Source organism: Leuresthes tenuis, unplaced genomic scaffold (genome assembly GCF_036924035.1).
Source record: "Leuresthes tenuis unplaced genomic scaffold, fLeuTen1.0.hap1 SCAF_18, whole genome shotgun sequence".
In the NCBI taxonomy this organism is placed as follows: domain Eukaryota; kingdom Metazoa; phylum Chordata; class Actinopteri; order Atheriniformes; family Atherinopsidae; genus Leuresthes; species Leuresthes tenuis.
The window spans coordinates 16706524-16733263 of NW_027325372.1; the positions used below are offsets into that span (position 1 = coordinate 16706524).

General features: G+C 39.2%; 2 protein-coding genes across 2 annotated transcripts; both read right to left on the minus strand.

Moving 5' to 3' along the window:
• Positions 1–1142: 1142 nt before the first annotated feature.
• On the minus strand, positions 1143–2781 carry LOC140274867 (cytochrome c-a). Its single transcript, XM_072370246.1, has 3 exons — positions 2693–2781; positions 2232–2409; positions 1143–1587 (listed from the first exon to the last, which is right to left on the minus strand). The coding sequence occupies exons 2-3, from the start codon at positions 2398–2400 to the stop codon at positions 1442–1444; spliced, it is 315 nt and encodes a 104-aa protein (XP_072226347.1). The 5' UTR covers positions 2401–2409; positions 2693–2781; the 3' UTR covers positions 1143–1441.
• A 1968-nt stretch (positions 2782–4749) lies between these two features.
• On the minus strand, positions 4750–6365 carry npvf (neuropeptide VF precursor). Its single transcript, XM_072370112.1, has 3 exons — positions 6204–6365; positions 4947–5323; positions 4750–4816 (listed from the first exon to the last, which is right to left on the minus strand). The coding sequence occupies exons 1-3, from the start codon at positions 6363–6365 to the stop codon at positions 4750–4752; spliced, it is 606 nt and encodes a 201-aa protein (XP_072226213.1).
• Positions 6366–26740: the final 20375 nt, after the last annotated feature.

Consider the following 26740-nt stretch of genomic DNA (forward strand, 5'->3'; position numbering starts at 1 on the left):
AATCTCACAAACGTAAATGAATGTATAAAGTTCAACAGATGTTTACCAAAATGGTTTGCAGTCCAGTCAAATTCAAAAACAGCAATAGGATATGAAAAAAACAAACATTTGAAGATAAAATAGGGAAAAAGTCTGAAAAATAGAAAAAAACATAACGCAGAACAATTTTTTTTAAGTTTCATACTTTATACTCAAGTTGAAAGCCAAGGTAAAGAAGTGAGTCTAAAGTACTGAATATATGTACAGTCTGAGAAGTGTTTATAAGGAAAGGTAAAATGTTAAACAAGTTCTGGGCAGCCAATACAAAAGCTCCCCTTTGTGATTTAATCTGGATTAAACATCTAAAAGAAACTGGCTGGTTGACTGCAGTCGGTGTGGTTGGGAAGATGGGTTAAATAAAATCGTGCCTGTGCATTTAAAGCTTCAAAAGTGAACATTAAATCTAAAAAAAAACAATCAGGAAACAGATCTAAACTCCATAAAGGGATGCCAAGACCTGGAGTTATGTATGCACACTTTTTCAAGTCATTTAGATGCTGCCGTGTTTTCAACTATTTGCAAATGGCACAAAAGACTGATCTTGACACACATACAGTAGCTGAGTCAAGAGGTGACAGTTTTTTATCCATTTGTCTTAAAAGAGCTGTCAACATTCACTCCAAAATTCTCTCTAGTGCAACCTGAAACCTTTGACAAAAGTTTGTTTATTTATTACCATACTCATTTGGTCATGAAGAAACTCAAGGCTGTTTTGAAAAATTATATGACAACAAGGTATAAAACAGTTAGTACAAAGCATATAATATAAATGTCTTGTCTCATATTCAAAAGGTCATGATTAGATCCTGTTTAAACTGTTAACTTTCACCCAAATTAGTGCCCATTTTTATGTAAACAATTCTATTTGACCTAAGTTCCCTCATACAAGATAAAACAAAAATAAATGTAAAGAACGGTATGAATAAGAACGTATCCTCCCATTTAAAATGCAATCTCACGATTATAAAAGTCTATTAAAAACACCCAATGGTTTCCAATAGATGAGCAAAAACAGCCTACCCGTTTTGAAACATGCAAACAGAAGAGTGTACAGGGAACACTTTATGTTGGAATGAAGAATGAAGATAAATGTAAACACAACAGGGTAGTGAGGGTGTAGTTGGTGTGCGCAACGCAGTAAAATTTGAACTCTCTGGAAAATCTACAAGATGCAGGAAGGCTGACTCACACTGTGATTAAAAACAGCCCTCTGCACACAACACGCCGTGGCAACTATGATGCAGTTAGAAAAGGAAGCAGCAATAGAAATCTTAAAACCCATTCTGAAATATAAACTCCAAATGAAAATAAAAACGCTTTAAAATGGCATTTTTTTTCTTTCAAAGTACAGTGTAATGCACCTATCCACAGCTGTCTGTGTGCAGTCTGCATCATCAGTATTTTAGGAGGTGGCGTCCTTTAGATATGCTATAATATCAGCTCTTTCCTTCTTCTTTCTGATCCCGCTGAAGATCATCTTGGTACCCGGAATGTACTTCTTTGGGTTTTCAAGGTAGACGTTCAGAGTTTCTTGGTCCCATATGATACCTGAATAAGAGGCAGAAACAAACACATAGTATGGTATGCAGCATTTTTTTTATATTGTTTTCTCCAATGCCTTCTCGCACATGCAATGTCTGTGTTCTGCTTTTATTGCTTTGTGTCGGAGGCGCTGAGTCGAAGAGGAAAACTACTACTACTTGTTCAGACCTGCTGCCTCACGGTCAGGTATAGAAAACATAAGCTTCCTCTCAACCCTACAACAGAAACACTGACACTCATGCTCCCACATCAGCACTCTATAATGATAACATATTCATTCAAAATTCTCAATTGAGATCAATACAGAGGAGAAACACAGTTCTGTTCTAAAACACGACCAAAACTGAATACAAGGCATTGTCCATCTGTGGTCTTCCGCTGACTTTCTCCCACAGAAAAGAAGGCGATCCCACCAAACAAGAAGGCGATAAAATGGTTACATGCTAAATTACTGAGTACAGTGTAAGGTCTATAAAAGCATCTTTACATCACTTTATATCCCTTCATTCTAATCCAGCATAAAAGAGCAAATACATTCAGGCTGATGTGTCTAATTACCCCTGATTGCCAGCTTATACGTTCCATTTGTCACTCACTGCTTCTGCTCTCTAACGCTCGTTTGAATTCTGCCTTTCTGCAGTAAGTCGTACCTTTTTCGATGTTGGCTTGTGTGTAGGAATAGCCAGGTGCCTGCCCCGTCTTCCTTCCAAACAGCCCCCACAGGTTGGGCCCCACCTTGTGGCGGCCCCCTTCCTCCACAGAGTGACACTGGGAGCATTTCTGGACAAACACCTTCTTCCCCTTCTTAATGTCCCCCATGGTCAGCGGCTGGAGGAAATGACAGTGGACACACAACCAGTCACATCACAGCTGAGAAATGTTTGAGCTGAGTGAAAAAAAACACATCAGTTACACAAAATGCTGAGCACTGTCAAACTTCCGGTTACAGAAGTTATGAAACATGGATTGACATGTTGAATATCACGTTAATGTCACCGAACTTGACAAGTTCTAAAACTAAAAACGCCCTTAAATAAGTCGGTTTGTGATGAAGCACTAAAACCGGCTCGTTTATTGTTTCCAAACGGAGGAAGAAAAAGATCGCTGTCACCTATGAAGTTAACCAATAGGCAGCAACGACCGCGCAAGAGGCGAAACGCACCGTCAGACGGGATTGTTCAGTTCAGGTACCTCCGGGCAGAAGTTTCAAAGTCCAGCTCCTTCGAGTTTTGTTTGTTTGTTTGTCAGGTTTCCAGCTGCTTCTAGCTGAATTTCATCCCAAAGATTTATATTTCAAAGGGGAGTGGCTGAGTCGGGTTGAATAAGCTGTTAAATGTAGGTCACACCCCTCTCCAAAGACAGGTGAGGTATGTCTGTAATGTGTGCTGAGCTGTAGGCTGGTTGCTCTAGAAAAAAAACAAACAAAAAAAAAACATATGAATCAGTAATGAATTAGGTCTCTGATTAATTTTTATATTGACACGAAAGTCTTATTTGATGCAGCTATTAGATCTGATGATATCTTGATATGCTGAGCTAATTTGAAAGATTGATCAGCTCCCACAGTTTCAGCCAATGGCTTTTTAAAAAAATAAGACCTGTTTCCACCTGTCACTTCATAGCTAGATGAAATCAGGTGCTTGAGCTATAAAGATGCCAGTTAACCTGCAGCCTATTCATGCTGTTATGGAAATCATGGGCCTGATCACTATAAGAACCATCATGACCATCAGAACTATCATGACTATCATGAAGATAATTCAAGATTTTAACATTGATAACTTGTTCAGAAGATGCTTTTTTTTATTTGTTAAAAGACAATTTATGAGTGAAGAAAGCCATCAATTCTGTCGTGGAATTTCTGCTTTTTATTGCTGAAACCTGTAGAAAGTCAATACTTTGGCATTCTGATACCTCCTCTTCTTGAGAGTCCCTTGTTTTAAACATGTACATGTCGGGGAAGGGTAGTGTCATCTTTTGGCACATCACTTTTCAAATTTAGAAAATATTCATGTTCATCGTATGCTGGCACGTCAGGTACCACACAATTACTGTATTTTTTGGGGGGCTAATTATTTTTTGTTTTTACAGACAGCTAATGGGATTCACATGATTTGTGTTTTTTACAATGTGTTATCAAGTTTGAGCCCTTGTACAGGACCCCAGACTCCTTATAGACTTACAACTTTTTTTTTTTGCTTGTTTGTCTATCTTAAATTGAATGAAAGATATAAACAGTCTAATCTAAAATAGAGGACAGTGTATTTTCTACCCCACAAACATTTTATACTTCAAGCCATCTGTCGTTTCTTCTTACACACCTAATCAAATTCAGGATCGCTGGGGAAGCTGAGGCCTATCCCATCTGCCAATGGGAAAGAGAAATGGTACGTCCTGGATGGGTTTCCAGTCCATCGCAGGGTACATTTCATAATTCTGTCCTGGTACTTGGAGTTTCAAGTAGTGACATGTTGCTTTTGCATAACCACACTGATGAGAATCAGTAATTGTCTCCCTCCAGTGGTTAGTTGCTGTGTAGACTGAATAGTCTCATTTTCTGGTCAATTGAAAGTGTTTTTCGCCAGATATAAGGCATGCTGAGATTTTGATGATCAGTGCTGAGTTCAAAATCATTCCATAACCTCTGAAGATATACAGCCCAATTCATCACACAAAAAAGAGAGAGTTGCATTTTTTTTTTCCGAGTTTGCTGGGTTGCAAGGTTTTTATTTCTCATCGCTTGCTTAAGAATGAAAAGTTGTTGTTTTTCTCTGAAGAATTACTACAACAGTTACAGTTACTGAACAATGCACTTTGTTTTGATTATTGTTTGTGTATTCGTGTCACACGTCTGTGTGATCTCCGTGTGAAAAAGAATGATCTTAGGATCAAGATGGACTTCAGAAAACAAGATGACACCATTTTGTGGGATTCAGTGCTTGAAGCTGTATTTTTATTTTTCTGAAACTTTGTTTTCAAGCTTTATTATTAGTATCTATTCAAGAAGTGTTTTCCGTCATAACAGGACTATGTTCAAAGAGACTACATCTAAATCCAAAAAGGTGGACTCTAACCTTTGCTTTAACAATTACCTTGACAATAAAAACACAAAATGTTGAGATTTATTCGGGTAGACCTCAAAGTAGGCCTAAAAGAGATGCTCATCCCTTAAAGTGTTTTTTCCTCCATCTCCTCTTCTTCTTCAGAGCTGGATGGATTGTCAACATCTTCAGTCCTGTAGGATGAATAAATACACAGTTTTTAAAATGAGAAAAATTCAAACACGTGTCTGTGAGTTCCTGCTCTTTTACCAAAGAACAAGACTGATGTGAGACTTTATACTATCTAGTGAATAAGTTGTTTACCAGTGCAAACCAGCGTTCAATAACTGCTCACTGGCCAGAGTCCTGAGAAGGCTCCAGAAAGGAGCATTTCTCCCGAATCTCTGAGGCAGCACGGGGCTCGGTGCTTCTCGGACTTCACGGCACTCTGCACACATTCGGATCACCTTCCAGGACCTTCCAAACCTCTGCGGCATGTTCGGGGATGAGTTCGGCACCCTCTCATCGCTGGGACTGCTCTCCCTCCCGAAGCGCATGGGCATGTTGGCGTGCATGTGGAGAGGTTTGGCAGTGGGCGGGTAGAGCTTGATAATTGTCGGCAGGCTGATCTTGCTAGTGGTGGGGGTCACATGGATGTTGAAGTTTTCCAGATCTAAACTCCTGCGGATTCCACTTTTTGCCTGGAAAGTAGGATTAAATCAGTTTTGTGTTGTTGTTAGTTGACTTATTATTAATCACTCAAAATGCCACTTTCTTGTTAAATCCTCTAAAATTAGAACAACTGTTGTTTTTTTGCTACTATATGATTTTAAATTGAATTTATTCTTCTTTTTTTTTTTAGCTTTTTATACTGATTATTGCATAAAACAAGTCATTTGTGGACATGGTTTCACAAACATTTTGTAATTTTCACAATTTTTATTTTACATCGAGAAAATTGATTGAAAAAATAATTAGTTGTATATCATTTTTTGTGCTAATGACTCAACTGGGCTGCCATTTCCTCTATTCAGTTAGTCAAAGTTGATATAAAAGCCAATGATATGTTCTCAAAAACTGGTATAAATGTGTCTGCATGGTGAGTGAGTACAGATTTGATATCATAAGGGCAGTTTTTAACACAAACAGGGACCACTAGACGTGAACATGAGTGGACCTTTTCAGCAACTTTCTGGTACACCTATAAAAACGTGCTACGGTAGCACATTTCTTTGTGATGTCTGCAGCTGAAATACAAGAACACAAGGGCAACAGGGCAGCAACTTAGCAATATTTCTTCTAGTAATTATTTGGCTCGTCTTTAAAAGCTCAGAAAATGTTCAAAATAGCTGTCCATTGTTAGCTCACAGAGCTTAGAATGATGTCTGCCCATGATGAGAGGATAGCTGCTTGACTTTTAAAAGCAATTAAAAGCATGAAATGCTTTTTGGACATTTGTTTTTATTTCTTGAACAATGTCTCAAATGTTTCATCAATTTTGAAAATATTATATCTCCTCTAATATTAGCCTATTGATGGAGCTGTAAGTGGAAGAGGAAGATGAGTTTAAGCGATTCTTACCTGTTGGTGCGTCTGTTTCCTCACTGTGTGTCTGCCGTCTTTGCTGCTCTGCAAAGCGTTATCACTGTGCATGGATTTTCCAAAGGCATGGAGGTCAGAGGCTGCTGCCCCTCCAAGACCCCCCAGCATCAGGAGCGCTGACAGGACCACTGTTGTCAACATGTTAACAGTTGTGTTTGACAACTTCTCTCAGGACTGCATCAGGACTGCATCGGGATATGAATTATTTCATATTTACAGTACTGTGTACCATCATTTAAATCTCCAGGGAACGTACGTCACCAGTGTTGTATGATGAGTGACACTTTCACACACACAAAGTGACACATGCACATACATCTCGAGCCTCATTTGAACAGAGCAAATTCCTGACTTTTCCACTAATCATCTGGCTCGGAGGGATTTATTTAAAAAGGTATGTATGTGCTAATTGGGCTGCTGAACAAACCAGCCGCCTTTTGTTTAGTGGAGGAGGAGATATAAGGAAAACTAAAGTAAGAAAAAAACGTGATCAATGGAAATACTGAATGTCATCATTAATATTCAACAAATGTGATTCTTGTATTTTAGAATTCTTCTCCTCAGCTTCACTGATTGCATTGGTAATTTTAGGTAGTAACAAATCTAACAAGTGCACTGAAGCCCCAGAAGCAGCACAAGATAATATTTTGACAGTTTTACATTCCTAATAAATTAAATGTTAGTTGGAGAATGAAAGGCTTTTTTGATATTCAGTCAAATTCAAACTCTAGCAGGCAACTCTAGTGTCATTTTCTCAACATTATACTAATTCTGCCAGTCCTTGCTCCTACCACATTTATTGCTGAGAAATCAAAAATGTAATCTTGAACATGTTCTGAATCATTACCATGATACTGTGTGATATAATCACTTTTGACATGCCAGAAGGTTTGTTAGAAACATTCTCGTGATTGTGATCTTGCAAAACTACTGAGAATTAAATTGACTGGCAAAGGAATAACAACCTGGTTGCCACTGAAGAAAACAGGTGAATAGAACGCAATGGACATCACTATGACACTTCTCCATCTGATCACTCACATAAAACAATTAGTTTTTGCATTACAAGTTCTTGAGAATTTTAGAAAAAGTCTTTAAAGGCATGGATTGTAAAATTGTGTACATTATTATTGGAAAACTATATTTGCTGCAAATATTTTAAACAAATCTGAGACTTCCCTCTTGAACTAGGTTGATCTCTTAGTCAAGTATGCACACAAACACTGCAAAAGAATAATAAAAGATAGATATAATTAAGAAAGCATATTGATTATAAACATAGAGATTTAGAAAATGGACCTTCAACTGTGAAACCTGACATTGAAATTGTGTAGTTAGATTAATGTATATATATAAATATTGTATATTTTTATTTATATATACATGTATAATACTTCATGTATAAGTTCCTCTAGAACTCCTCCTGCAGTCTTGCAGTACTGTGTTCTCTACAGGGACATCTAGTGGTTATGAAGAAAACTGCAGCGAGTCCAGCGTACCTGAGGTCGGTTGATTGTGTTGATGTCACAATATGCGATACACGAGAATAATCCCAGCTCAACTTAACTTCCAATGTAGTTTATAGCTTATGGTGAGAACATGCAAACTTCACATAGCAAGGACTCAACTGAGATTCAAACCAGGAAACTTGCTGTGAGGCGACAGGCATAACCACCACACCACCCTGCAGCCCAATTCATCATTTTCACATTTTGGTTTGCTGTTTAAGATGATGTATGCAATTACCAACTATTTGGATAATAGTCCCAAACACTACATATAGGGCGTCAGAGATAATTTCAAATGGAAAGAAGCTTTTGAATATCTTTTATAAACTACTAAGTATCCTGTTTTCTGTGGTTTAGCAACAGAGCCTGCATTTCATGTTGGGAGTTCTGGTTTCAGAAACAATCTTATATCTCATCTGTGACATTTCTGTCTCATCTGAAGAAATCTACTCGTAAATGTACAACTGCTAATCACACGAATGAATGATTATCTTATTTTATCTTTTTAAGAAGAAAACATGAAAAATTCTACTCCTGTTTGGCACCTGTCGCATAATTAAGTCGTGGCATGTCTTCGCCCCACAGGAGCGGAAACGACGCCTGTAATCATTCCTGTTTCTGAGGATCAGTTGAGTTTTTAAAAGCTCTAATGACTCATTGGAGCTGTATGTGCATCAACAGAGGACTGAATGTAAGGAATGTCTATTGAGAGACACAGAGTGATCATAACAACCGGCAGAGAACGTTAATTTGATCGATGCGTCATGACTCTGACCTTGTTGCCATTTGCTATGATGCCATGTTCAGTCCCACCTCTGTGCACAGAGAGCACTTAATACAGTGCTTAAAGTACCTCAGAGGAAAAGCATCTGACTCACATCTGGTTTCAGTGATTCAGAACCAACCTTAAGATGGCTTTTGTTTCAGACTACTTTTCTGTATCATCATTTACCTCCCACCTCTCCTCAGACCTTCCCTTTGTGCTCTCCCTCTCTGACCCTGGCCCCAGCTTACGGAATATGGGGTTTGGGATTTACGATCATGTGTCGTACACTCATCCAGAGTCCTATCTGCAGAGAGCTTCAATAAACCTCAAGCTCTCCCTTTGTTCTTTCCCCGAGCTCTCTGAGCACTCCCTAGAAGACCTTGTTCTCTGCCACTGTAATTCTCTCTTTTTAATGTTTTTAATGTTCATCCTTCGCCACCCCGGCAGCCTTTTCATCTTTCCACTTACATGCTCTTGAGCCTCCTTCTCCTCCCCTTTGCTTCTACTTGCTTGAAAACAGACGCTACCTTCTTGATAGAAATATAGCCCATGTTTGATTTACAACCCCTCAGCCTTGTACAAATAACATCTGTTTATGATGATTTTCTTGCATCCATGTTCCTTATCACTTGTACAGTCAAGTATATAAGTATTTGGACAGTGACATGTCTTCACTAGAAGGGATTTGAAATAAAGCAGGTAAGATAAGAAGAACAGACGTTCAGCTTTAATTAAAAGTCCAGTGTGTTGGATTAAGTGGCATCTGGAGGCACAAGTTGCAGATTGCAACCAGCTCAGTGGTGGCTTTCCTCCCAAGTTCACACAATATTTGTTCTCATTTTGCATTCTGTTCTGGGGTGAATACCCTACTTCTACTGGTCCACGGGTATTCAAAATGTGGCCTTTTGTAAGTTCATCAAGTGTGCACCGTACACTTTGCGTACCACAGTAAAAACAACATGACTACATGGTGTAAGCCATTGAGATGTGTTTCAGAGTGCACCAGTACTGGAAGGATCACATCCTGCACCGATCCCTCCAAATTATTGCGGCCGTGGAAAAACAAGTTCGGTTTGGAGTTTTGGTTTGTTCCCTCTGGTCTACTGCTGTATCCTGGCAGTGCAACATGGCAAAGAGACGAGGAGCGCGTGCTGTCTGTGTGAGCAAATTCAATAAAGGCTAATGAAAACAATCCACTTTTGGAAGCGATTCTGCACTAATGAAAACATAGTTATGATTAGGGTATCACAAATCTGTCAATAGATCGCCTTAAAAGTGACTAACTGGAAGCTAAGAAATATATTACATAAATTGTTGGACATTACAGTGATTTTTCTTTATTTTTTGCATTATCTTTTTACAAGCTCTAAACAGATCATGAGATTATTTTTTAAACTTGCTTGTAAATAATTTGCAGTCAATGACTGACTGAATTCTTGTAGAAAGTGAAGAGTTTTGCAACACATCTGTGGAGCAGTTATTAAGTATCCCACTAAACAGCTAGTAAATGCAACAACTGGAAAAAACTCCAGACCTTTTTCATCTTCTTTGGCAAAGAAACAGGGAGGAAACCACGAACGGCCATAAAACTACTATCAGTCCTCCAGTCACTTTTTTCATATTCAATCTTCAAGTTTGCACCTCGGTCGGATTTATTTTAAATCCCCTGCAATGGTGTAGTGAGAGAAATTTACAACATTTGCGTTATTACCTGATTAACAAACCTAACGGTGCATTCAAGAGAGTCTCCCTCGATTTTTAATTTCAGTTCTTTAATTCAATTCTGTTATGAAGTCCGACACTAATAGGTATAGAAACTGGAAGCGGTGTAAAAAGGGCAACAGCGAGACCACTGCTTATGTGTCCCTCTGACGCTCTGAAATCTGGCAGCCATCCCAGAATTCCTCACCAGGATCAGGACAACCTAAGATTCCTGATATGATTTGTGGGAGCTTGCTGTTACCCCCCTGCTGAGCTGATTTATGTGGAGTTTTATCTCCCCCCTCACTCAGACATCAGCCAGGTCATCCTCACAACACTTCATATGCCGGCACATTCTGCAGGGAGACTCATTCATCAGCCCAGCACGACTGCTTGTGGTTTTATCAATGATCAAATACATTTCTGTTGGATCACACATTATTATGTATGGTACAACTCTGTGTGGTCTGGGTAATTCTATAGCCTTGATTGTGGTGGATTTATGATCCATCACACAACCACATTTGAGAACAAAGTAAGCAAAGAAAAATGTTATATGTATAAAAAGTCCAGGACATTGACGCAGAAACAGAAAGGAAGCAGAACATTCATTTCTTTCCACAGAAAAACAAAAAGAGCTTTATGTTAAAGCATTTAACCTTTTGCAGAGGCCTGAGTATTTCTGGGGCCATAAGTGGAATCTGACAGCCCTGTCCCCTACTGTGATCATCTCAGGAAATGACAATAAATTATCCTAGTTTGTTTCCTTCTTATGAGAGGTAGTAAAATTGTACAAAAACAGGATAAGACAGAAGGTAATAATCTACATTTTGTCAGTATCAGCAGGTCTCAAGAAAAAGTCCAAAAACAACAATGTGTTTTTCAGTGATTCTCAAAACTTTCCCACAAACCACCAAAGACGTAAACTTGAAAAATAATCAGAAATGTAACTTACTTGATTAAACAGCTGTACTTTTAAGCAAACAAAACTCTAACAGCTTTTTCAGCTGTGGATTTTCTACCACAGCGAGCTCTATCATCATTATACCAACGAGGAAAAAAGCACAATAACACTGGATAAAGAAAAGCAATAATCAGAATGAAGTGATGAATAAAACCGCAAAGAAAGCTGATTAATTTGGGCATTTGATGTGAAACTAACTAACTGATTAAAAACATAAACGGCAAGAGCTTCGATAAGATAAAATCAAAAAGTTGAAATGTTCACGTTCGTCAGAAGAAAAAGGAGCTTTTCCTCTTCAGTAGCACAAGGAGTCAGGTTTTGACGAGACAGAAAAAACATACTTTTTACAAGGACCAGTTGGCTTTGCTTGTTTAATGGGATTTGCTGGGATTAATAGAATACATATAGATCATGACCAGGTTAAAGACCCCTTCCTGACTTCTGCGTCAGTGTGTGATGACTGATGCCAACTCTTAATGTGGATAACAGTTTCAGTCATACTGCAAACAGTATGCAGCAGTCTGTTATGTAGTTGGGTGTTTTATTGCGTCACTGTCCCCACATCTGACACAGAAAAACACACACAGGATCAATGGACGTTTGTTAAAGGCCGGCTGTGACTTTTGTGCAAATTATTGTATAAAAGGCAGCAACCTGTCCAACAGATTGGGCTTTAGCTGCATACCATTATTCTTTAGGATGTGCCAGGCAATATGGCGCGTTCTGGATATGGAGGTGTTTGTTCCCTGTCCGAAGCACAGGATTACTGGACGATAAAAGAAATACATTTCTCCTCAGGAGTTTTACACCATCTGTGACTCCTTGTGTTCTTTAATCATCGAGAGGCCTGTTCCAGCAGGTCTCCCCACACAGACTCATCAAAAGAGGCTTTTTTTGTTTTTTCAAGCATGTATTGGCATACATGCTTGCAAGCTTGGACACATAATGTACCTCATACTATGTAGGCCATTACTGACATAGACTGGGAACCATGAGTTGGCCTAAAGATATAGTCTCTCCTGAGCATTCTCACACCTGTAATTGTTTAAAATTGAACCCATCAGACTGAGGAACCCTTAAATGTAGCTTCTGGAACAATACGTCCATTACTATAAAGCTGGTAACTTGAAAATGGGAACCTGTGGGGCCTGATCACATAGGTTGTATCCAATTTGACCATCTGATTTATATTTTAACCTATGATGTGTGAAACACATGGATCTCATAGGTCAACAAGCTCTCAAATTAAATGGTGTTATAGGTAATTTGTTCATATATGGCTCCCAGGGACCTGCTGATTACTCTCTTTAAAATTTCTGTCTTGTCACATTACTGGTAGCGCAGTGTTTTAAGCTCAGATTGGTTGTCTGTCAGGTACAGAGAATACAGAAAATGACACTCTATCTTCTGGCCAGTGACACATTTCAGTCAGTTTCCCAATGGTCCCTCTGTAATATAATATCATGTGAACTTGATCCGCTCACAATTTAAGAAAAAATAGAGCATAGTTTGATCATTGACGAATACTAACATGAATAATCAATGTCACTTTTTCCATTTATTTATTTTAGGATCATTTTTAGGATCATTTTGATAAACAGGACCCATTTTGTCAAAGCACTACACACAATTAGCACAATCGGAGCACCTCAGTGGCAGAACACCTCAGATGTTTTGCAAAATTAAACACTTCAATCAAACTGTGCAATTCTTTAAAATCACATTTTCGTTTTCACATTGCACACACGAGTCATATGATGAGTTCCACACTACTGCACTGAACCAAAAACACTTTTAACATTTCTACAATCTTGACGATTACATTACAGAGAGAAAGTACAACAATGCCACACAAGACCAATTCTATAGACTGGCGAAAACAATTATGTATCATATTTCCCTCTATATTCTCAACACACATATTTGTGTCTAACATAAAATTGTGTCTTGTGTTTTGTAAAATGTGTGGGGCTGACAATGTTATAAGCATTGTACAAATCTGGGCTGATACGTTGCTCTTGAATGCATGATGCATGATTTAATACTTTAGATTTTTGTGTTTGAGCAATTGTAAAAAATCTTTAAAAATTCAAGCTTGTGTTTCTGTAGGAGTTCACACATGAAACCACTAGATGGCGCTAAATAATGGGACAATCAATCACTAAGTGTATAGATTTCTTTGGAAGGACTCGCTGTCTTTTTCATTTCTAGATTGGATTTTGTCTGTCGCAAAGACACTGACAAGCTAAGGTAAAGGCATTTTTAAAAGAAACGTGTCTTGTGCTGAATTAAACTAGTAAAAAATGAGTCTCTATGCAGTATAGTGACCAATGAGAGGCTTATCCCTGCAGGTGGCGCTCTAACACACTTTAATCTCAGACTGCGGAGGAGGCGAGCCAAAAAAGAGGAGGAAAGAGGGAGGCTTCATTGAAAGAGGGAGTGTCCAGAAAAGAGGGAGGTGTTTCGATGATTATCATAGAGAGGCAGTGCAGAAAGCATTGGCCAATCAGAGTCTAGTATATACTCACCAATAAGAGAAGCAAACAAAGAGCGAGGACAGGCAGGCAGGAAACTGAGCAAATGACCCTTGATGAGAGAGGGGAGGTGGAGGATGGGAAGGATGAGGGGAGGAAAAGGGGCCCTGGGAGAGCGACGTGTGTGTGCCTGTGTGTGTGTGTGTGTAAAAAATTGTTGGCTTGGTTAAAAAATATATCTTTTGTCTGTTTTATTCATTTAATATGTTAAATAGATGTATTGATTTCCCCAGCAACAAATGCTTTTTGTCCATTTAAGTGCACAGGAATAAATAACATCTTGCTACTGGACAAGATGAACAACTGAGTTTCAGTAACACAGTTCAGAGAGAAGCAACAACATTTGATGAAAGAATTAGAGAGGTGAGACTTGGAGGACGTGTTATTGGCAAAGAAAAGAAAAACATCAATGAACAAAATCACAAATGATTCTGACGATGAGAGATTAACGCTCAACGAGGTTTAGAAATGCCTGCTGTTTTGGGTGGGAAAAACAACAAGTCATTTTATTGCTTTCCTTACTCTCACTTGATTTGAATGTTTACATGGCCATTTATCTGTTGAGTGACTTTCATGATCCTTGGGCCCTGGAAACCTCTTAAAAGCCCGGCACATAAATTCCAAAAACACTGCTGTCTATAAGAAAATAAGCATTTTTACCCCACCTTTGCTGCTAAATGAATGGCCTCTATTTTGTGCAAATTATATGTGGAGTTACAGTGTTGGGAGGATGGAGTGAGGATCAGAACAAGAGAGAAAAAGAACATTAAACTAAAATTGTAGGTAGAAAACATTGCTGAGGGAAAGCTCTTTCCTTGATTGTTTCTCCTGACCTCCGAGCCTCCTCGCTGCTCCCAGTTGGATGGCCAGTTTGGCTGCTGTTCAGGGGGTTAGAGGGGGTCAAAAGGTCCGAAGACACCCACACAGAAAGCTACACTGTGACCTCCAACCCGTTCCCCCAGATGCAGCTGAACACTGCACATGCAGTGCCTAAAGCAAGGCAGGCGTGATTGCTACATTTTTATCAACACAAAATCTGATTAGATTACTGCCTTTTTATTGCCTTGGAAAAGTCTATTTTAATTTGCTTTGTGGAAAAACAAATGTGTTTTCTGTGCGTCAAAATTTCCCAGAAGGTAGTTCCCACTCTGAATATAATAATGTCGATGGGACTGTTGAGTATTATCAGTAATTGAATACATGGGACAGAAAGCACATGTTGCTCTTATTTTTTTATGTTGTAGGTGTAGCGGTGGGGTGAGATGCCAAAACGGAGGGAAAAGAAACCAAAACTCAAATTAAAAAGTTTGCCTTCTGTTCAGCTGCTGAAACTAAAAAAGTCTCATTTGTCAGTTCAAATATAGAAAATCAACTAAAACCAAACAAGAGCCTGAAACATTCGGTGAAAACCAGTATTTAGTAAAAATCCCCTGTATTCTTTATCAGATTTGTACATAACACACTTCTAACTTCAGCTCTCGAGCAAAGGTTTCTTTTTTTGGTACAGCAAATGAGGAAAAAGGGAAAAAACTCAAATATGAGACATCTTTTACCTTTGCATATTGTGTCTTACCAGAATTAAAGTTGACATGTGTGATGCGTGTCAGTGATGATGGGAGAAACGCACATAACCCTCGACTAAAATCGATACAAATAAAATTTAACAACTCTCCCATTCCAAAAAAAAAAAAAAGCTTAAACACTAGTGTTAAAGTGCATGCACTTACTGCAGCTGCGTGCAGTTACAGTATGCATACTTATCTTTCACTTCCAGGAAGCTTTTAAGCTTTCAAACATTGAACTTCTTAAATTTGGAATCTAGAGTAGTTTGTGCTATATTAAGCGCTCAGCTTTGCCGTCATGCAAGTGATCTCTTTCTCTGGGAATAACATTACGGTGCCTTTTAAAATATGCATATTTAGATATTTAATATAATTAACTTTGTATGATGATACACCAGTTAGAAGTTAGAGTTGCAAGCTACAGTAGAAAATGAATGCATTTAGTGACTGTAGTGAACAGAACCACTGTCAAAGAAATGTGTCAACACAACTTTAAAACAATCTCTTTAAAGATTAGTGAAGTCACCTGACAAGGCTCCACGGTGGTGGTGCTTATCCATGATCCTTACAGCTGTCGCAGGACATAATGAAGCTGCTCGGGTAGCTTTAACCTTTTCGTGTAATTTTGAGGCATTTCACAGACTATGTCTACCATCTGTCTCACTCGTTCATGTGGTGAAAATACATAAAAATAAATGCTGCAATATGTTTCTGAGGATCACCTCGGGCTGCAGGTTTAAAAGGAACTTTGCGACATTGGCTCGAAGGGGGAAAAAGGGAAGTGCCTGTACTGAAAGAGCTAATCAAGTTGATTAAAGAGGCAAACTTTTTTTCGCCCTGGCTCACAGACATGAAACGCATCACGGCCACGTCTTGTCGTTGATGTGAAACAAAATATAATTTTCAAAGAAAAATTAAGATGAGCTGAAGGACTCGTTTAGTTTGCAGATACAGCATTAGAACCAGCAGTTAAACCGAAATTTTAATTTACAGTCTTTACAGATTTTTTGGAGGGCATGATCCTGCTTTTATTCACTACTGAAAACCAAAAAGTCAACATCTATTGGGATCAATTGCATCCCATAATTCTGTTGCAATGCTTTTTTTTTTTTTTGATAATTAAAAAATTTCTACTTTTAAACGGAACGGCAAGAAAACTGCTTTGGACTAAAAGGAGAAAAGACTGAGTCTGACAAAACAGTTACGCCACTCACATACAATTCTACTTGCATTAAGTTTTTCTCTATTTCCCCTCCACATGCTCAGAATATGTGTGTGGCCTGTTTTGCGTGAAGAAAATATTGTTATCCTCAGACTGTTTGTGATGGTGCTGCTGTAAAAGCATCTCCACTTTTCCCTTATTTCCCCTCCCTTTCCCACTCTTACCCCATGCCATTCCCGGCAGCTAGAATGGAAGTATAGAGCGCATGTGTGTGTGTTTGTGTGCAATTCACATACACTCAGAGGGAACATGATCCAGACCATTGCTTTCAGTGTGGCGTGCATAATCCCCAGAGTTTTGAGAGAAGACAGAATTAAAGGGAGGGAGACAGAAAGAGATTTGACCTCAGTGGAGCTTTTCGCATACAGTATCACACATATACAGTGTGCGAATGTAGCGCTGAGTGGTAGGGACAGCTGTGGAATAGTGACATCATCTTTAGTTGCAGCCTCGTGTATTTGATCTGGCCAGAAAGGAAGATTGAAACTGAAGCACCAGACTTCTCTCTGGACCCACATCCTCTGCCAGAAAAACTGTGTGAATGTCTACTTGTGCGTACTTTTAAGCACATCAGCGCGAGTGTATGTGTGTGTTTAAGGTAGAGAACACCAATAAAACCACAACGCTGAACCATGCACCTCATTCTTCTCTCTGTCTGCGTCTTGTTGTCTCCCTGCCTGCCAGCCTCCCTGCTGATTGATGAGTTGTATATATTCCGCGTGGTAATCAGATCCTTTTCTTCCAGAGGTTGCCGTAAATACAGTCGGCTGAAGTGCTGGCCTGCCAGGCAGACAGGCTGACTGTCTCTGGCAGGGATTTGGCAAACATTGCAAAGCCCACCATCGTGCTTTGGGCCCCGAGGGCACAGAAGAACACATGATGCCTTACTGCGATGAGATCAGTGTGTGCTAACGGTAGTGTGTACAAGTGTGTGTGAGTGTGTGTATATACGTGTTGATGTGTCTTATAGAGAGAGAGGGGTCATGCGAGGTCTGTGTTAGCATGGATGTGTAGATTCATTAGACATCAGACTTGATTTGAGCTGTAAATTAGCTGTTACATGGAAATGAGCAGAGCAGAGAGGTGGTGTGCTGATGTGACTTTTTGCAGATTGGTGAAGATGACAGAAGAGGGAGCACACGCACACATGCACACACACACACACACATCTTACATCATACACCCATATACATAAATACAGACATTTTTTATAACTTCAATCTGATCTGTATCTCTAGCTCAGCGAAGATACCGACATGATCACCACTTTTATCTAAACCTTCCCAGCACACAAGATCGCACAGCCCAACAGGCTAACTAAGATCTTTGTGTGTGCATAGACATGTGTGTCTTCATACAACAAGTCTGGTCGTGGGAAAAAGTGCTGTTTTATACTGCAAAATAAGCGACTGCTACCACAAATGCAGAATACCACAATTGGCCTTAAACAAAACAACATGTTCAGGCTGCATCGTGTGGGACTGGACACATGCTGTGGCTTTCACAAGCAAAGCGAGCAACTTGTTAACCAGATGAGTGAAACTTTTCTCACACTGTCATGTCATAATGAGAATGAACTTAGCTCATGCCAGCAAATCTGTCACCAGGTCAACTGAGAAATCTACATCCACGGCTGAAGACCATGACATGTACTTGAAAACCAGCAAGTGCACAGAGCAAGAGCTGAGATGAATCCCATACCAACATATAGCAATAACATGTTACCCTTTTTTCATGATGATTCAAGATTCAGATGCATTTTGTGTCCATTTTCTAGCTTTATACAGTTTACTTTATGTGGTGATCTGTTCTGGGCAACCTTAGAAACATGACAATGAAGCATGGAAGACTGCAAGGAAGAGGGCCCATGTACTACATAGGTATAAATTCTATGTAAAGAACACAGATTTCACAGTAATTAAAATGCAGCTATGAACATTCTATTTTTGAATTCATGCTGAATGATCGGCCTAAATGTTATGAAATGGAACACTACCTTGCAGTTTGATGTGACCTTTACTTTAATTTTAATTTGAATTCATTCTACTTTGGTGCTAGGCCTGGGTTGAAATACACCATTTCACAACCTCCAACATAAGTTGGAAAGCCAATTTTTTAAGGTTATCAGAGTGACAAGCCCCTCTTAATCTAAAAACGATGTAAATCATAGTGCAGACTCAGAAGTGATCTATGTCTGAAGGACAGTGTGCAATCACTTTCATAGATTGTTGGAACCAGTTTAGGTCTGAAAGGGGCTTTTAAAGATGAAGGAGAGCAAATCTTGCCATTTTAAAAGCTTGGGAAAAGCCTTTCCAGCACAGGAAAGGTTACTATAGCAAAGAGAGGTATAGGTGCGGAATATGGCAAAAAGAAATTTGACTTTTCTTTTGTTGTAAAATATCATATATTTATATGGGTTTTTTGCTTTGTCAGTGGTGTTATGCTTCTGTCATGCCAATATATAGCACATTTGACATGAATTGAACTGACACTGAAAAATAAGAGGTTGGACGACAAAGACACAGAGAGAGAGTGAATCTAATGAAAGCAAGTGGAGGGCTACCACCCACTGGAGCAGACAGCGCACCCTGTCTCACTCTGCAGAAAGTCATCTTAGACACAAAAGGTACAAAAGCCATCTGGGCTAGGCGGCTACGCTACATCCAGAGACAATAGGGGATCATTCACACAGTCCAGCCCAGCCAGGGCCATCTGCTGTTGGTGACAGTGAGTGGGCGAAGGGACACCCGGCAGCTCCAGAACCCCGAGAACTCCAACATATACCAGAACGGCTGTCTGAAATCAGCAAATTAGAATCAAAGTATGAAAATATGGATGGAGATGAGCTGCTTCACAACATGAGCCAATACAATGAAGGTTGTGACTAATCCGAGACTTAAAGGCTATGTAAGCCTCCTACATTGGGAATGAGAACATGTGTGATGTTTTTCTGCACAACAATGGTGAAAGGAGAGCAACTGTTTCAACAGCGGGGGGGAGAATGGTAGAAAGGGAGTCTGGATGCATACAAATATGTACAGATTCAACATGCAAGCACAGATTTACACATACACACACTGTCTGCAACATAACAGCAATCGTTCATCGTGCAGAGGAAAATGAACAAAGAGAGATGTGAGAGAAAAATAAACAGGCTGAAAGCAAAAGTCTTTGGGTTTTGTTTGTTTCATCTAGTGTGTAACAGCTTTGTAAACTTTATCTAGTGTTGGAGCTCATAAGTGTGATAGAGTAATGGAGAAACAGATCTCTGCAGCTATGATCAGTCTATTCTGTAGCGCTGAAGGAATATTCAAGAAATAAGGTCATGTCACGCTATGGCATGACAGCAGAACAGTTCACAAAGCTTGGTTTGGGATGTGCAGCTGAAGCTGAAAACCCGCACTGACACACACATGCACATATAGCACATATAAACAGCACATGTCACGCATGCATTCATGACACTATGAACTCAAGTACTGTTCAGTTTATTGCATCACGCCAGGGAATTTCCCATTCAAATATCTCCTCTTCCTTTTATTACTTAACAAGATTTTTTTGAAAGACTGAAAGAATATTTGAACACAGATGTACAGTATCAGCCCATGGACTGGCCCACTTTGGCCATACAGTTGTTTGCAGATAAATATTTTTAAGCTGGTGAATGGATGGCCTCAGTTCTAAAGAGCAAGAGGTATGCATATGATCTCCAGTTTATTACTATTGTTTGAGTACCAATACATTATTTTTTTTATTTCTGTAGCAATGTCAGATGGAATCTCTCCAAGATGTCTTAATCTATTTTGTGACCACCACACATTGTTGCAATTCATCATACACACATTCATGTTTGGCTCGACCTGATCACACACAAATGCATCAAATCAGCATGACCTCTTTAACAACCCAATAGGCAATGGTGGCGAGTATTTGTGCTGAAATTACCGCACAAGCTGGCACCACACAAACCATTAGAGAGGCCATCAGCTGTTTTGTGGTAATACACAAAGGGTTTTTTTTGGCCACATGGATCGCCTGGCTTAATGTAGTTAGTATAAAGACCTATAAAAGTACTCTTTTGGGAACAATATAGGATGTTGGTGGAAATGCATGAATGAAAAACTTTTAACCAAGAAAGAAGCTGTTGCACTGCCTTATCTTTTAGGTTTTATTCCAGTCTATTTTATTAGATCTGAGAGGGCGTAGTAAGTAATAGGCACAAAAATACTTGAAAAATTCTGGGAAAATAAAAGGTTTTGGCATGTTGGTGATGTGTTGGCAATTTTAACACGCTGAGTGCCTCTAACACATTATGCATTGTTCAGAAGTTATGCTCATTTACTTTATTTCTGTGGGTTTGATCTGGGTTGATTAGAGCTCTGGCAAGAAGATGACTACAGGCAAACCTTTGGTTATACTGCTACTCCTATAACTTCAAATAAAACTACTGGTCAACATTTTGTGGTAATTACTGTGTACCACCACCCTATCTATCTAATAGATAATAACCTGTTGTTCATGGAGCTCTTTTGCATCTTTCATCTCACAAATCTTTTCTGAAGTTCTGACTGTAAGTTGATTCCCCAGAACCCCAATGACAGACAGTGTTTAACCATGAACTAAAACTTTCAGCAGCTGAAGAGACATGTTACCCTCAAAGAGTGATGGAGACTAAAACAGAGCAGTAAACTGCATAAATATTTAAGCTCCACTGCCAAATGAAAGTTAATACCGCTCCTAATCTGCTAAGTGAAAAGAGCATTTGTGATTATAAATCGTTGTGTTTACAGCTCATTGAGCTACACTCAAGTCCCCCAGCCAAAAAAGAATGAAAAGGGCAAAATCAAAATTGTATATCAGGTCTGGCATGAAAAGAAAAAAAAAAAAAAGAAAATTGGCTGTTTGACAGATTTTTGTCATGTTCAGTCTGGAGTTTAATGTCAAATTCTGAGGACGCAACAATCCATCCCTAGTTAAACCCGTCGAGCACCACCAACACTTGTCATCAGCAGCTATTGTTGAACTTTATCAGACACAATGACAAGCTGTCAGCGGTTAGTATTTGCAGATTCTATTATTTCAGTGTCAACACTGTCAGCTAAAAGCTTTTGTGTATCCACTCTTCACTGACGCACACTGTTTACACAGCCTAGATTGTGCAGACAGGTTAGCAGTTTTTTTAGGCCTGAGTTTAAAGCAATGTAGAGAGGATTGTGTTCCTACTTGGGGGGGGGGTGTGTGTGTGAATGCATATCACCGTGTATCCGTCTGCCTTCAGTTTCTGAGCATACCGGTCAGACAGGGAAACACCTGAGTTAGCTCTCAGACTAGACATCGAAGCAGGCACTGATGAAAGATCGCATGTCAAAATTTATGCTTTTGCGATAATGAGCTGCTTTGTTTTCAAACAGGACCAGAGACGGAAAGTGTGGAAATCCCCCTCAACTGCTGACAGACAGTTGTCAGAAGTCTCAGATTAATGAAGGTATCTCTCAGTCAGTCGAGTCCCTTAGGCCTACACAACTCGCTCATCTCACCCATGAGGCTTCGGTGGCCTTTAGGTGGTCTGAGGTTGCTTGTTCACATAATCTGCAAACTAATACGTGTATCTGACAGCATAATTTGTTATTTTTAAAGTCCACCCAGATCCAGAGCTACAAATAATACAGATTTGTCAATTACAGCTGATGTAACTTAATCTGTATATGTTCATTAAATTACTAAAGAACGATCTGATGCTGTTCAGTAAATCAGAAGGATGGTGTTCTGTCTGTCTGAATTGGCTTCATGGTTATGAAGAAGAGTACAGCACAGAGGAGGTAAGAGAAAGGAAGATATGTGTGTCTCATATGTTTTAATAAAATTTTCTCATATTTCCCCAGTGAACATCTGTAAAACTGGAGTTCAAAGTGCTTCCTGAGACTTCTGAGGCAACTGAGGAGAGGATACTGAAGAAGAATGAGGGGACATTTTTCAGCTTAATGAATATCACAACGAAACCTATGAATTACTTACACCACAGTCATTTTTTTGTGACATTTCTTTTTTTTTTACGTGTGAATTTTGAATAAATAACAGCTGCAAATCAGGTATTATTTGTTATTTTGTTATTTGTTAACTTGCACCCATTTCCATGCAGTCTGGATTGGGAGCCGGATAACACCCAGATTTTCCTTGACTTAACAGGTTCTTCAGCTAAAAAGCCACCCGATATGTATGTCACTACATAGCATAGCACAGACTACAGCAGCACATACTGTCCATAAATATATATATATATATGTGTGTGTGTGTATTTATATATGTATATATAAATAAAGAAGTATTTTCCACTTTTCCATAGATTTAAGGAGGATTCAAGTTCTCCAAGAAGCTCTTGGTATAAATGTTTGATCACATTTACCCTCCCAATAGATTAATTCATTCATGCTATATTTGAACCTTTTTTATTTGACCATGACCTGAAGTCTTATTCAAAGAGGCATTTCTGTGTCTCAGATCATGTGCATGTGATTTGTTTCTGCCAATATATGTCCTTTTGCTAATGCATCTGGAATTTGGAATCTTATTTCTGCCCACAAAAGTGACGATGAGTCAACACTGAAGAATTCACACAGACATTATTTTCAAAATAACATCAGGAAATCCACCTGCGTATCTACAATAAAGCCATTTTGGGGAACATACTGCATGTAAGAGCTGGATTCAACAGGCAGCTGTAAACAGCCCCTGTGATGACACTTATTGGTACATATTCAATCTGCCAGCTAAAATGATTGAATTTGCAGAACATATTCAATTTGTAGAGAGTAAGGATGCTCTGGGGACAGACTGAAAATCATCAATGGCTCACTGTCTCAACAATTTCAGTCGTGACTTTTAAATTATTCAGATGTATTTCCAAGCAGCTTGTAAACCGCACATGCACAGTCATTCAGAGCAAGTCTGCTCTTCCCTCTCTGCCTCTTCCTCTGTCTATCTTGTAGGTGTGAGTGTATGTGTACATACAGGGCAGAAAGAGGTTTGTGACAGGCTTTGACAGGTATGGCATGGTGGCAGACCTCCCAGCTGTCAAACAAACAGACAAACCAATCAAACAAGAGACAAACAGCAACCACAAAAGAACGATGATTGACTGATAGCTGTGTGACAACTGGGATGGGTATGTACAAATGACTGAAAGACAAAATAATGAATTATCATTCACACTGCATACGCCTTTTTACACCCCTTTTCTCACTTAGCTCCCTCATCTCTCAATACCTGGCCCTCACCTGGACAAGTGGTAAAACTGCACCAAATGCTTGCTTCACACAAGCAAATCTAAACACACCTCAAGTACTCTGAGTGTCAAAACGTGCCTGAGCTTGAGAGAAGTTGATCTGTGTTTGCAAAGAACCACTAGTTTGAACTTGTATTCAAAGGATACACAGAAACAAGTGTCAGATGCGGGAGGAGTATTTGGAAATGTTGGGAAAAGCACAGAGTGAGCATTCAGGAAAATGTCAAACAGTGTGGAGGGAAAACACATGAGAGAGAACTTCTGTGTGTGTATTTCCTTGGTGAGAAACTGTTGATGGTTTAGTTGGAGTGTGCTGTCAGGACTTGTCACCTTGACTACCAGCTCTGCATTTCACTCACTCGCTAAAAAGAGGGATGGAGAGGCCCCTGGCTTCGGACCCTCTGTCATATCCATGTATACACCATCACACACAAACTCTCTCACACAACCATAGCAAACTCATTTTCCTTCTTTATTTAGCTTAGACAGCTTGAGATTAATTTCACAGAAGTCACACAACATGTCAACGGCTGAGCTGAAACTCCCCACTGTCCATGCGAGCAGCACCTGGCATACAAGGTGAAAACAGCAGGTACACAGGGTCATGGGAAAAAGCATCATTCTGTGTGTTCTCTTGTGTGTTGTGGGGCATACAGGTGTGTTTGGCCTTGTCTGTGTGAAAGCATGTGAGCGCACTACTGGCTGGCTGGTTTTCTACTACAAATCTGTCACCATCTTTCAGCAGAAAGAAGTCAAGATCACAGCGGCAGTCACACAATGTCCCAAAGCACAAAAGACGGGACGGAAAGATAACTGAGAGGGATGTACTGAGTGTGTAGCTTGAAAGACTGATGATCTGATGGATGGATGATTTAAATGACAAGAGAAATGACAAATGACAATGGATAAATGGAATGATTGTCAGATAGATGGAGAGGCAGACAGATCCATATGGATGTAAAGTGACAAAAACCAGAGAAAGAAAAATGTATGCATCAGGAAAAATACAATATTATGTTCAGTCATGGAAAAACGAGATTTGTCTTTACAGGTCTTTTGGCTCAGAGGGATGGTTTGACAGCTTCTAAAGTAACAGAGAAACAGCATCTGATCCAGGCTTTTTGTTTGAGAGTACTTCCGATTTGTTCTGCTTGACTGGATGGACGTGATGGAGAAAGAAGGAGCAGGGGGTGCAGTGCTCCACCTGAAAGGTGGGACGAGAGAGCAAACATAGGGCATCCCATTAAAAACACATGCAAGGGATTGAGGAGTTGGTTGGGTGAGTGTCCTTATATATCGGTGCTTCATAATGATGTGCATGTCTTCATAAGATGTTGTCTTGGTCTACTCCCTTTTTTTTAATTTGAAACAAGCAGTTCTGTAGAGGCTGAGGCATATAATGAATAATTATTGATGATTCAGCACTCATAATAAACATAGAGCAGCATTTTTCCATTTTGTCTTGAATCTGTTGTGATATTTTTAATGTTACATTCACAAAAAACATTTAGAAATATAATTAGCACACCAACTGAAACTTCAGTATGACTTGACATTGTGTTTCCACACAAAAACACGCTGAGAAAACACTTAATCAAGACACTTCACCTGAAACACCTGCTAATACTGTATAGGGCCCCTCTTTGCTCTTATGACAGCCTGCATAGTTGTGCTGGTATTCTGCAAGGTGTTTGAAACAGTTTGCTTTGTAACATGCTACCAGCTTCCCTCAGAGGATGACACATTTTTAAAATGATAAGGAAGTACATGGTCAGCTTTGAAACTACTTGAAAAGGCAGTTGAATAGTGATGATCACGTTTTGAGGGACTCAAGAAATCATTCCTCACACTGTTACACCATCACCATTACCATCCTGGATTGTTGACCCAAGGTGGGCTAGGTCCATGGCTTAATGGAATTCATGCAAAATGTTGACTGCACTATGTACATGACTCAAAATCATGATTCATCAGAGCACAGCATATTATTTCCATGTTTTTCTTAACTGTGCAGTGTTAGGGCCTATACTTACTGACAGGAGTGCGACCTGCAGTGACCTGTATCTGTGTGATTGTAAGCATCACTCTACTGCCTCATAATTGTTTGACTGGATAATTGTATAAACAAGCAGATGCACAGATGTCCCTCTTAAATTACTTGCTGGGTGTTGTCCCTTTTGCCTGGTTAGATTATTTTTGCTTCTTTTTTTTCAGTTTCACTGTACTTGAAACAATCGATATTTGTTTAAGAGGCACAAATGGGGGGGTGTCAGCATGGGTAGACGAGTAAAATTCAAATAAAACTTGACATTAACACAAAAGCATAAGGTTGATTTCCAGGAAATACAAAGAAAATGCAAAAATCGCAACAAAATTTCAGAATGGTCCTCAGCCGTTAAAACTCCACTCAGGACAGTGGTTATCATAACAGCGTCACTCAAATAGAATGTTTTCTTCTACACAAAAATCTGACTATTCAGGAGGAGGAGAAGCAGGTTGGGGGAATAAATTCTATAGCAAAGAGTACACTTGCTACAAATTTATAACACGACAGCAGCACATACAGTTGTTAAACCTCAACTTGATACAAAGATGATGCTTAATAAGTGCATCTAGCTGTAGTACGGATCTATAATGGAAGATTAATAGGAGTCATGTCAGTTTTTGACAGTCACAGTGAAATGTTTTCAACAGATAAAATCATTTCTGTGATAAATACCAAATAGACTGTTTAATTTGTCATATATGATGCAATCTAATCTGTATAAAAAGGCACCAACAACAACGAAACGCAACACATTTCCAGCAAACACGTAATTTCAATTCAATTCTGTTTCCAGGTATGGTGTCCTTTAGATGCCACTGTGTTTTCTGTTTTGTGATTTGTGGAATGTGCTGTGTTTCCTTTTTTAAAGGCTTTTCAGAAATGCAGTTGTTTTTATTTTGCTTTCTAAAAGTATTGTTTCATTGAGAAATA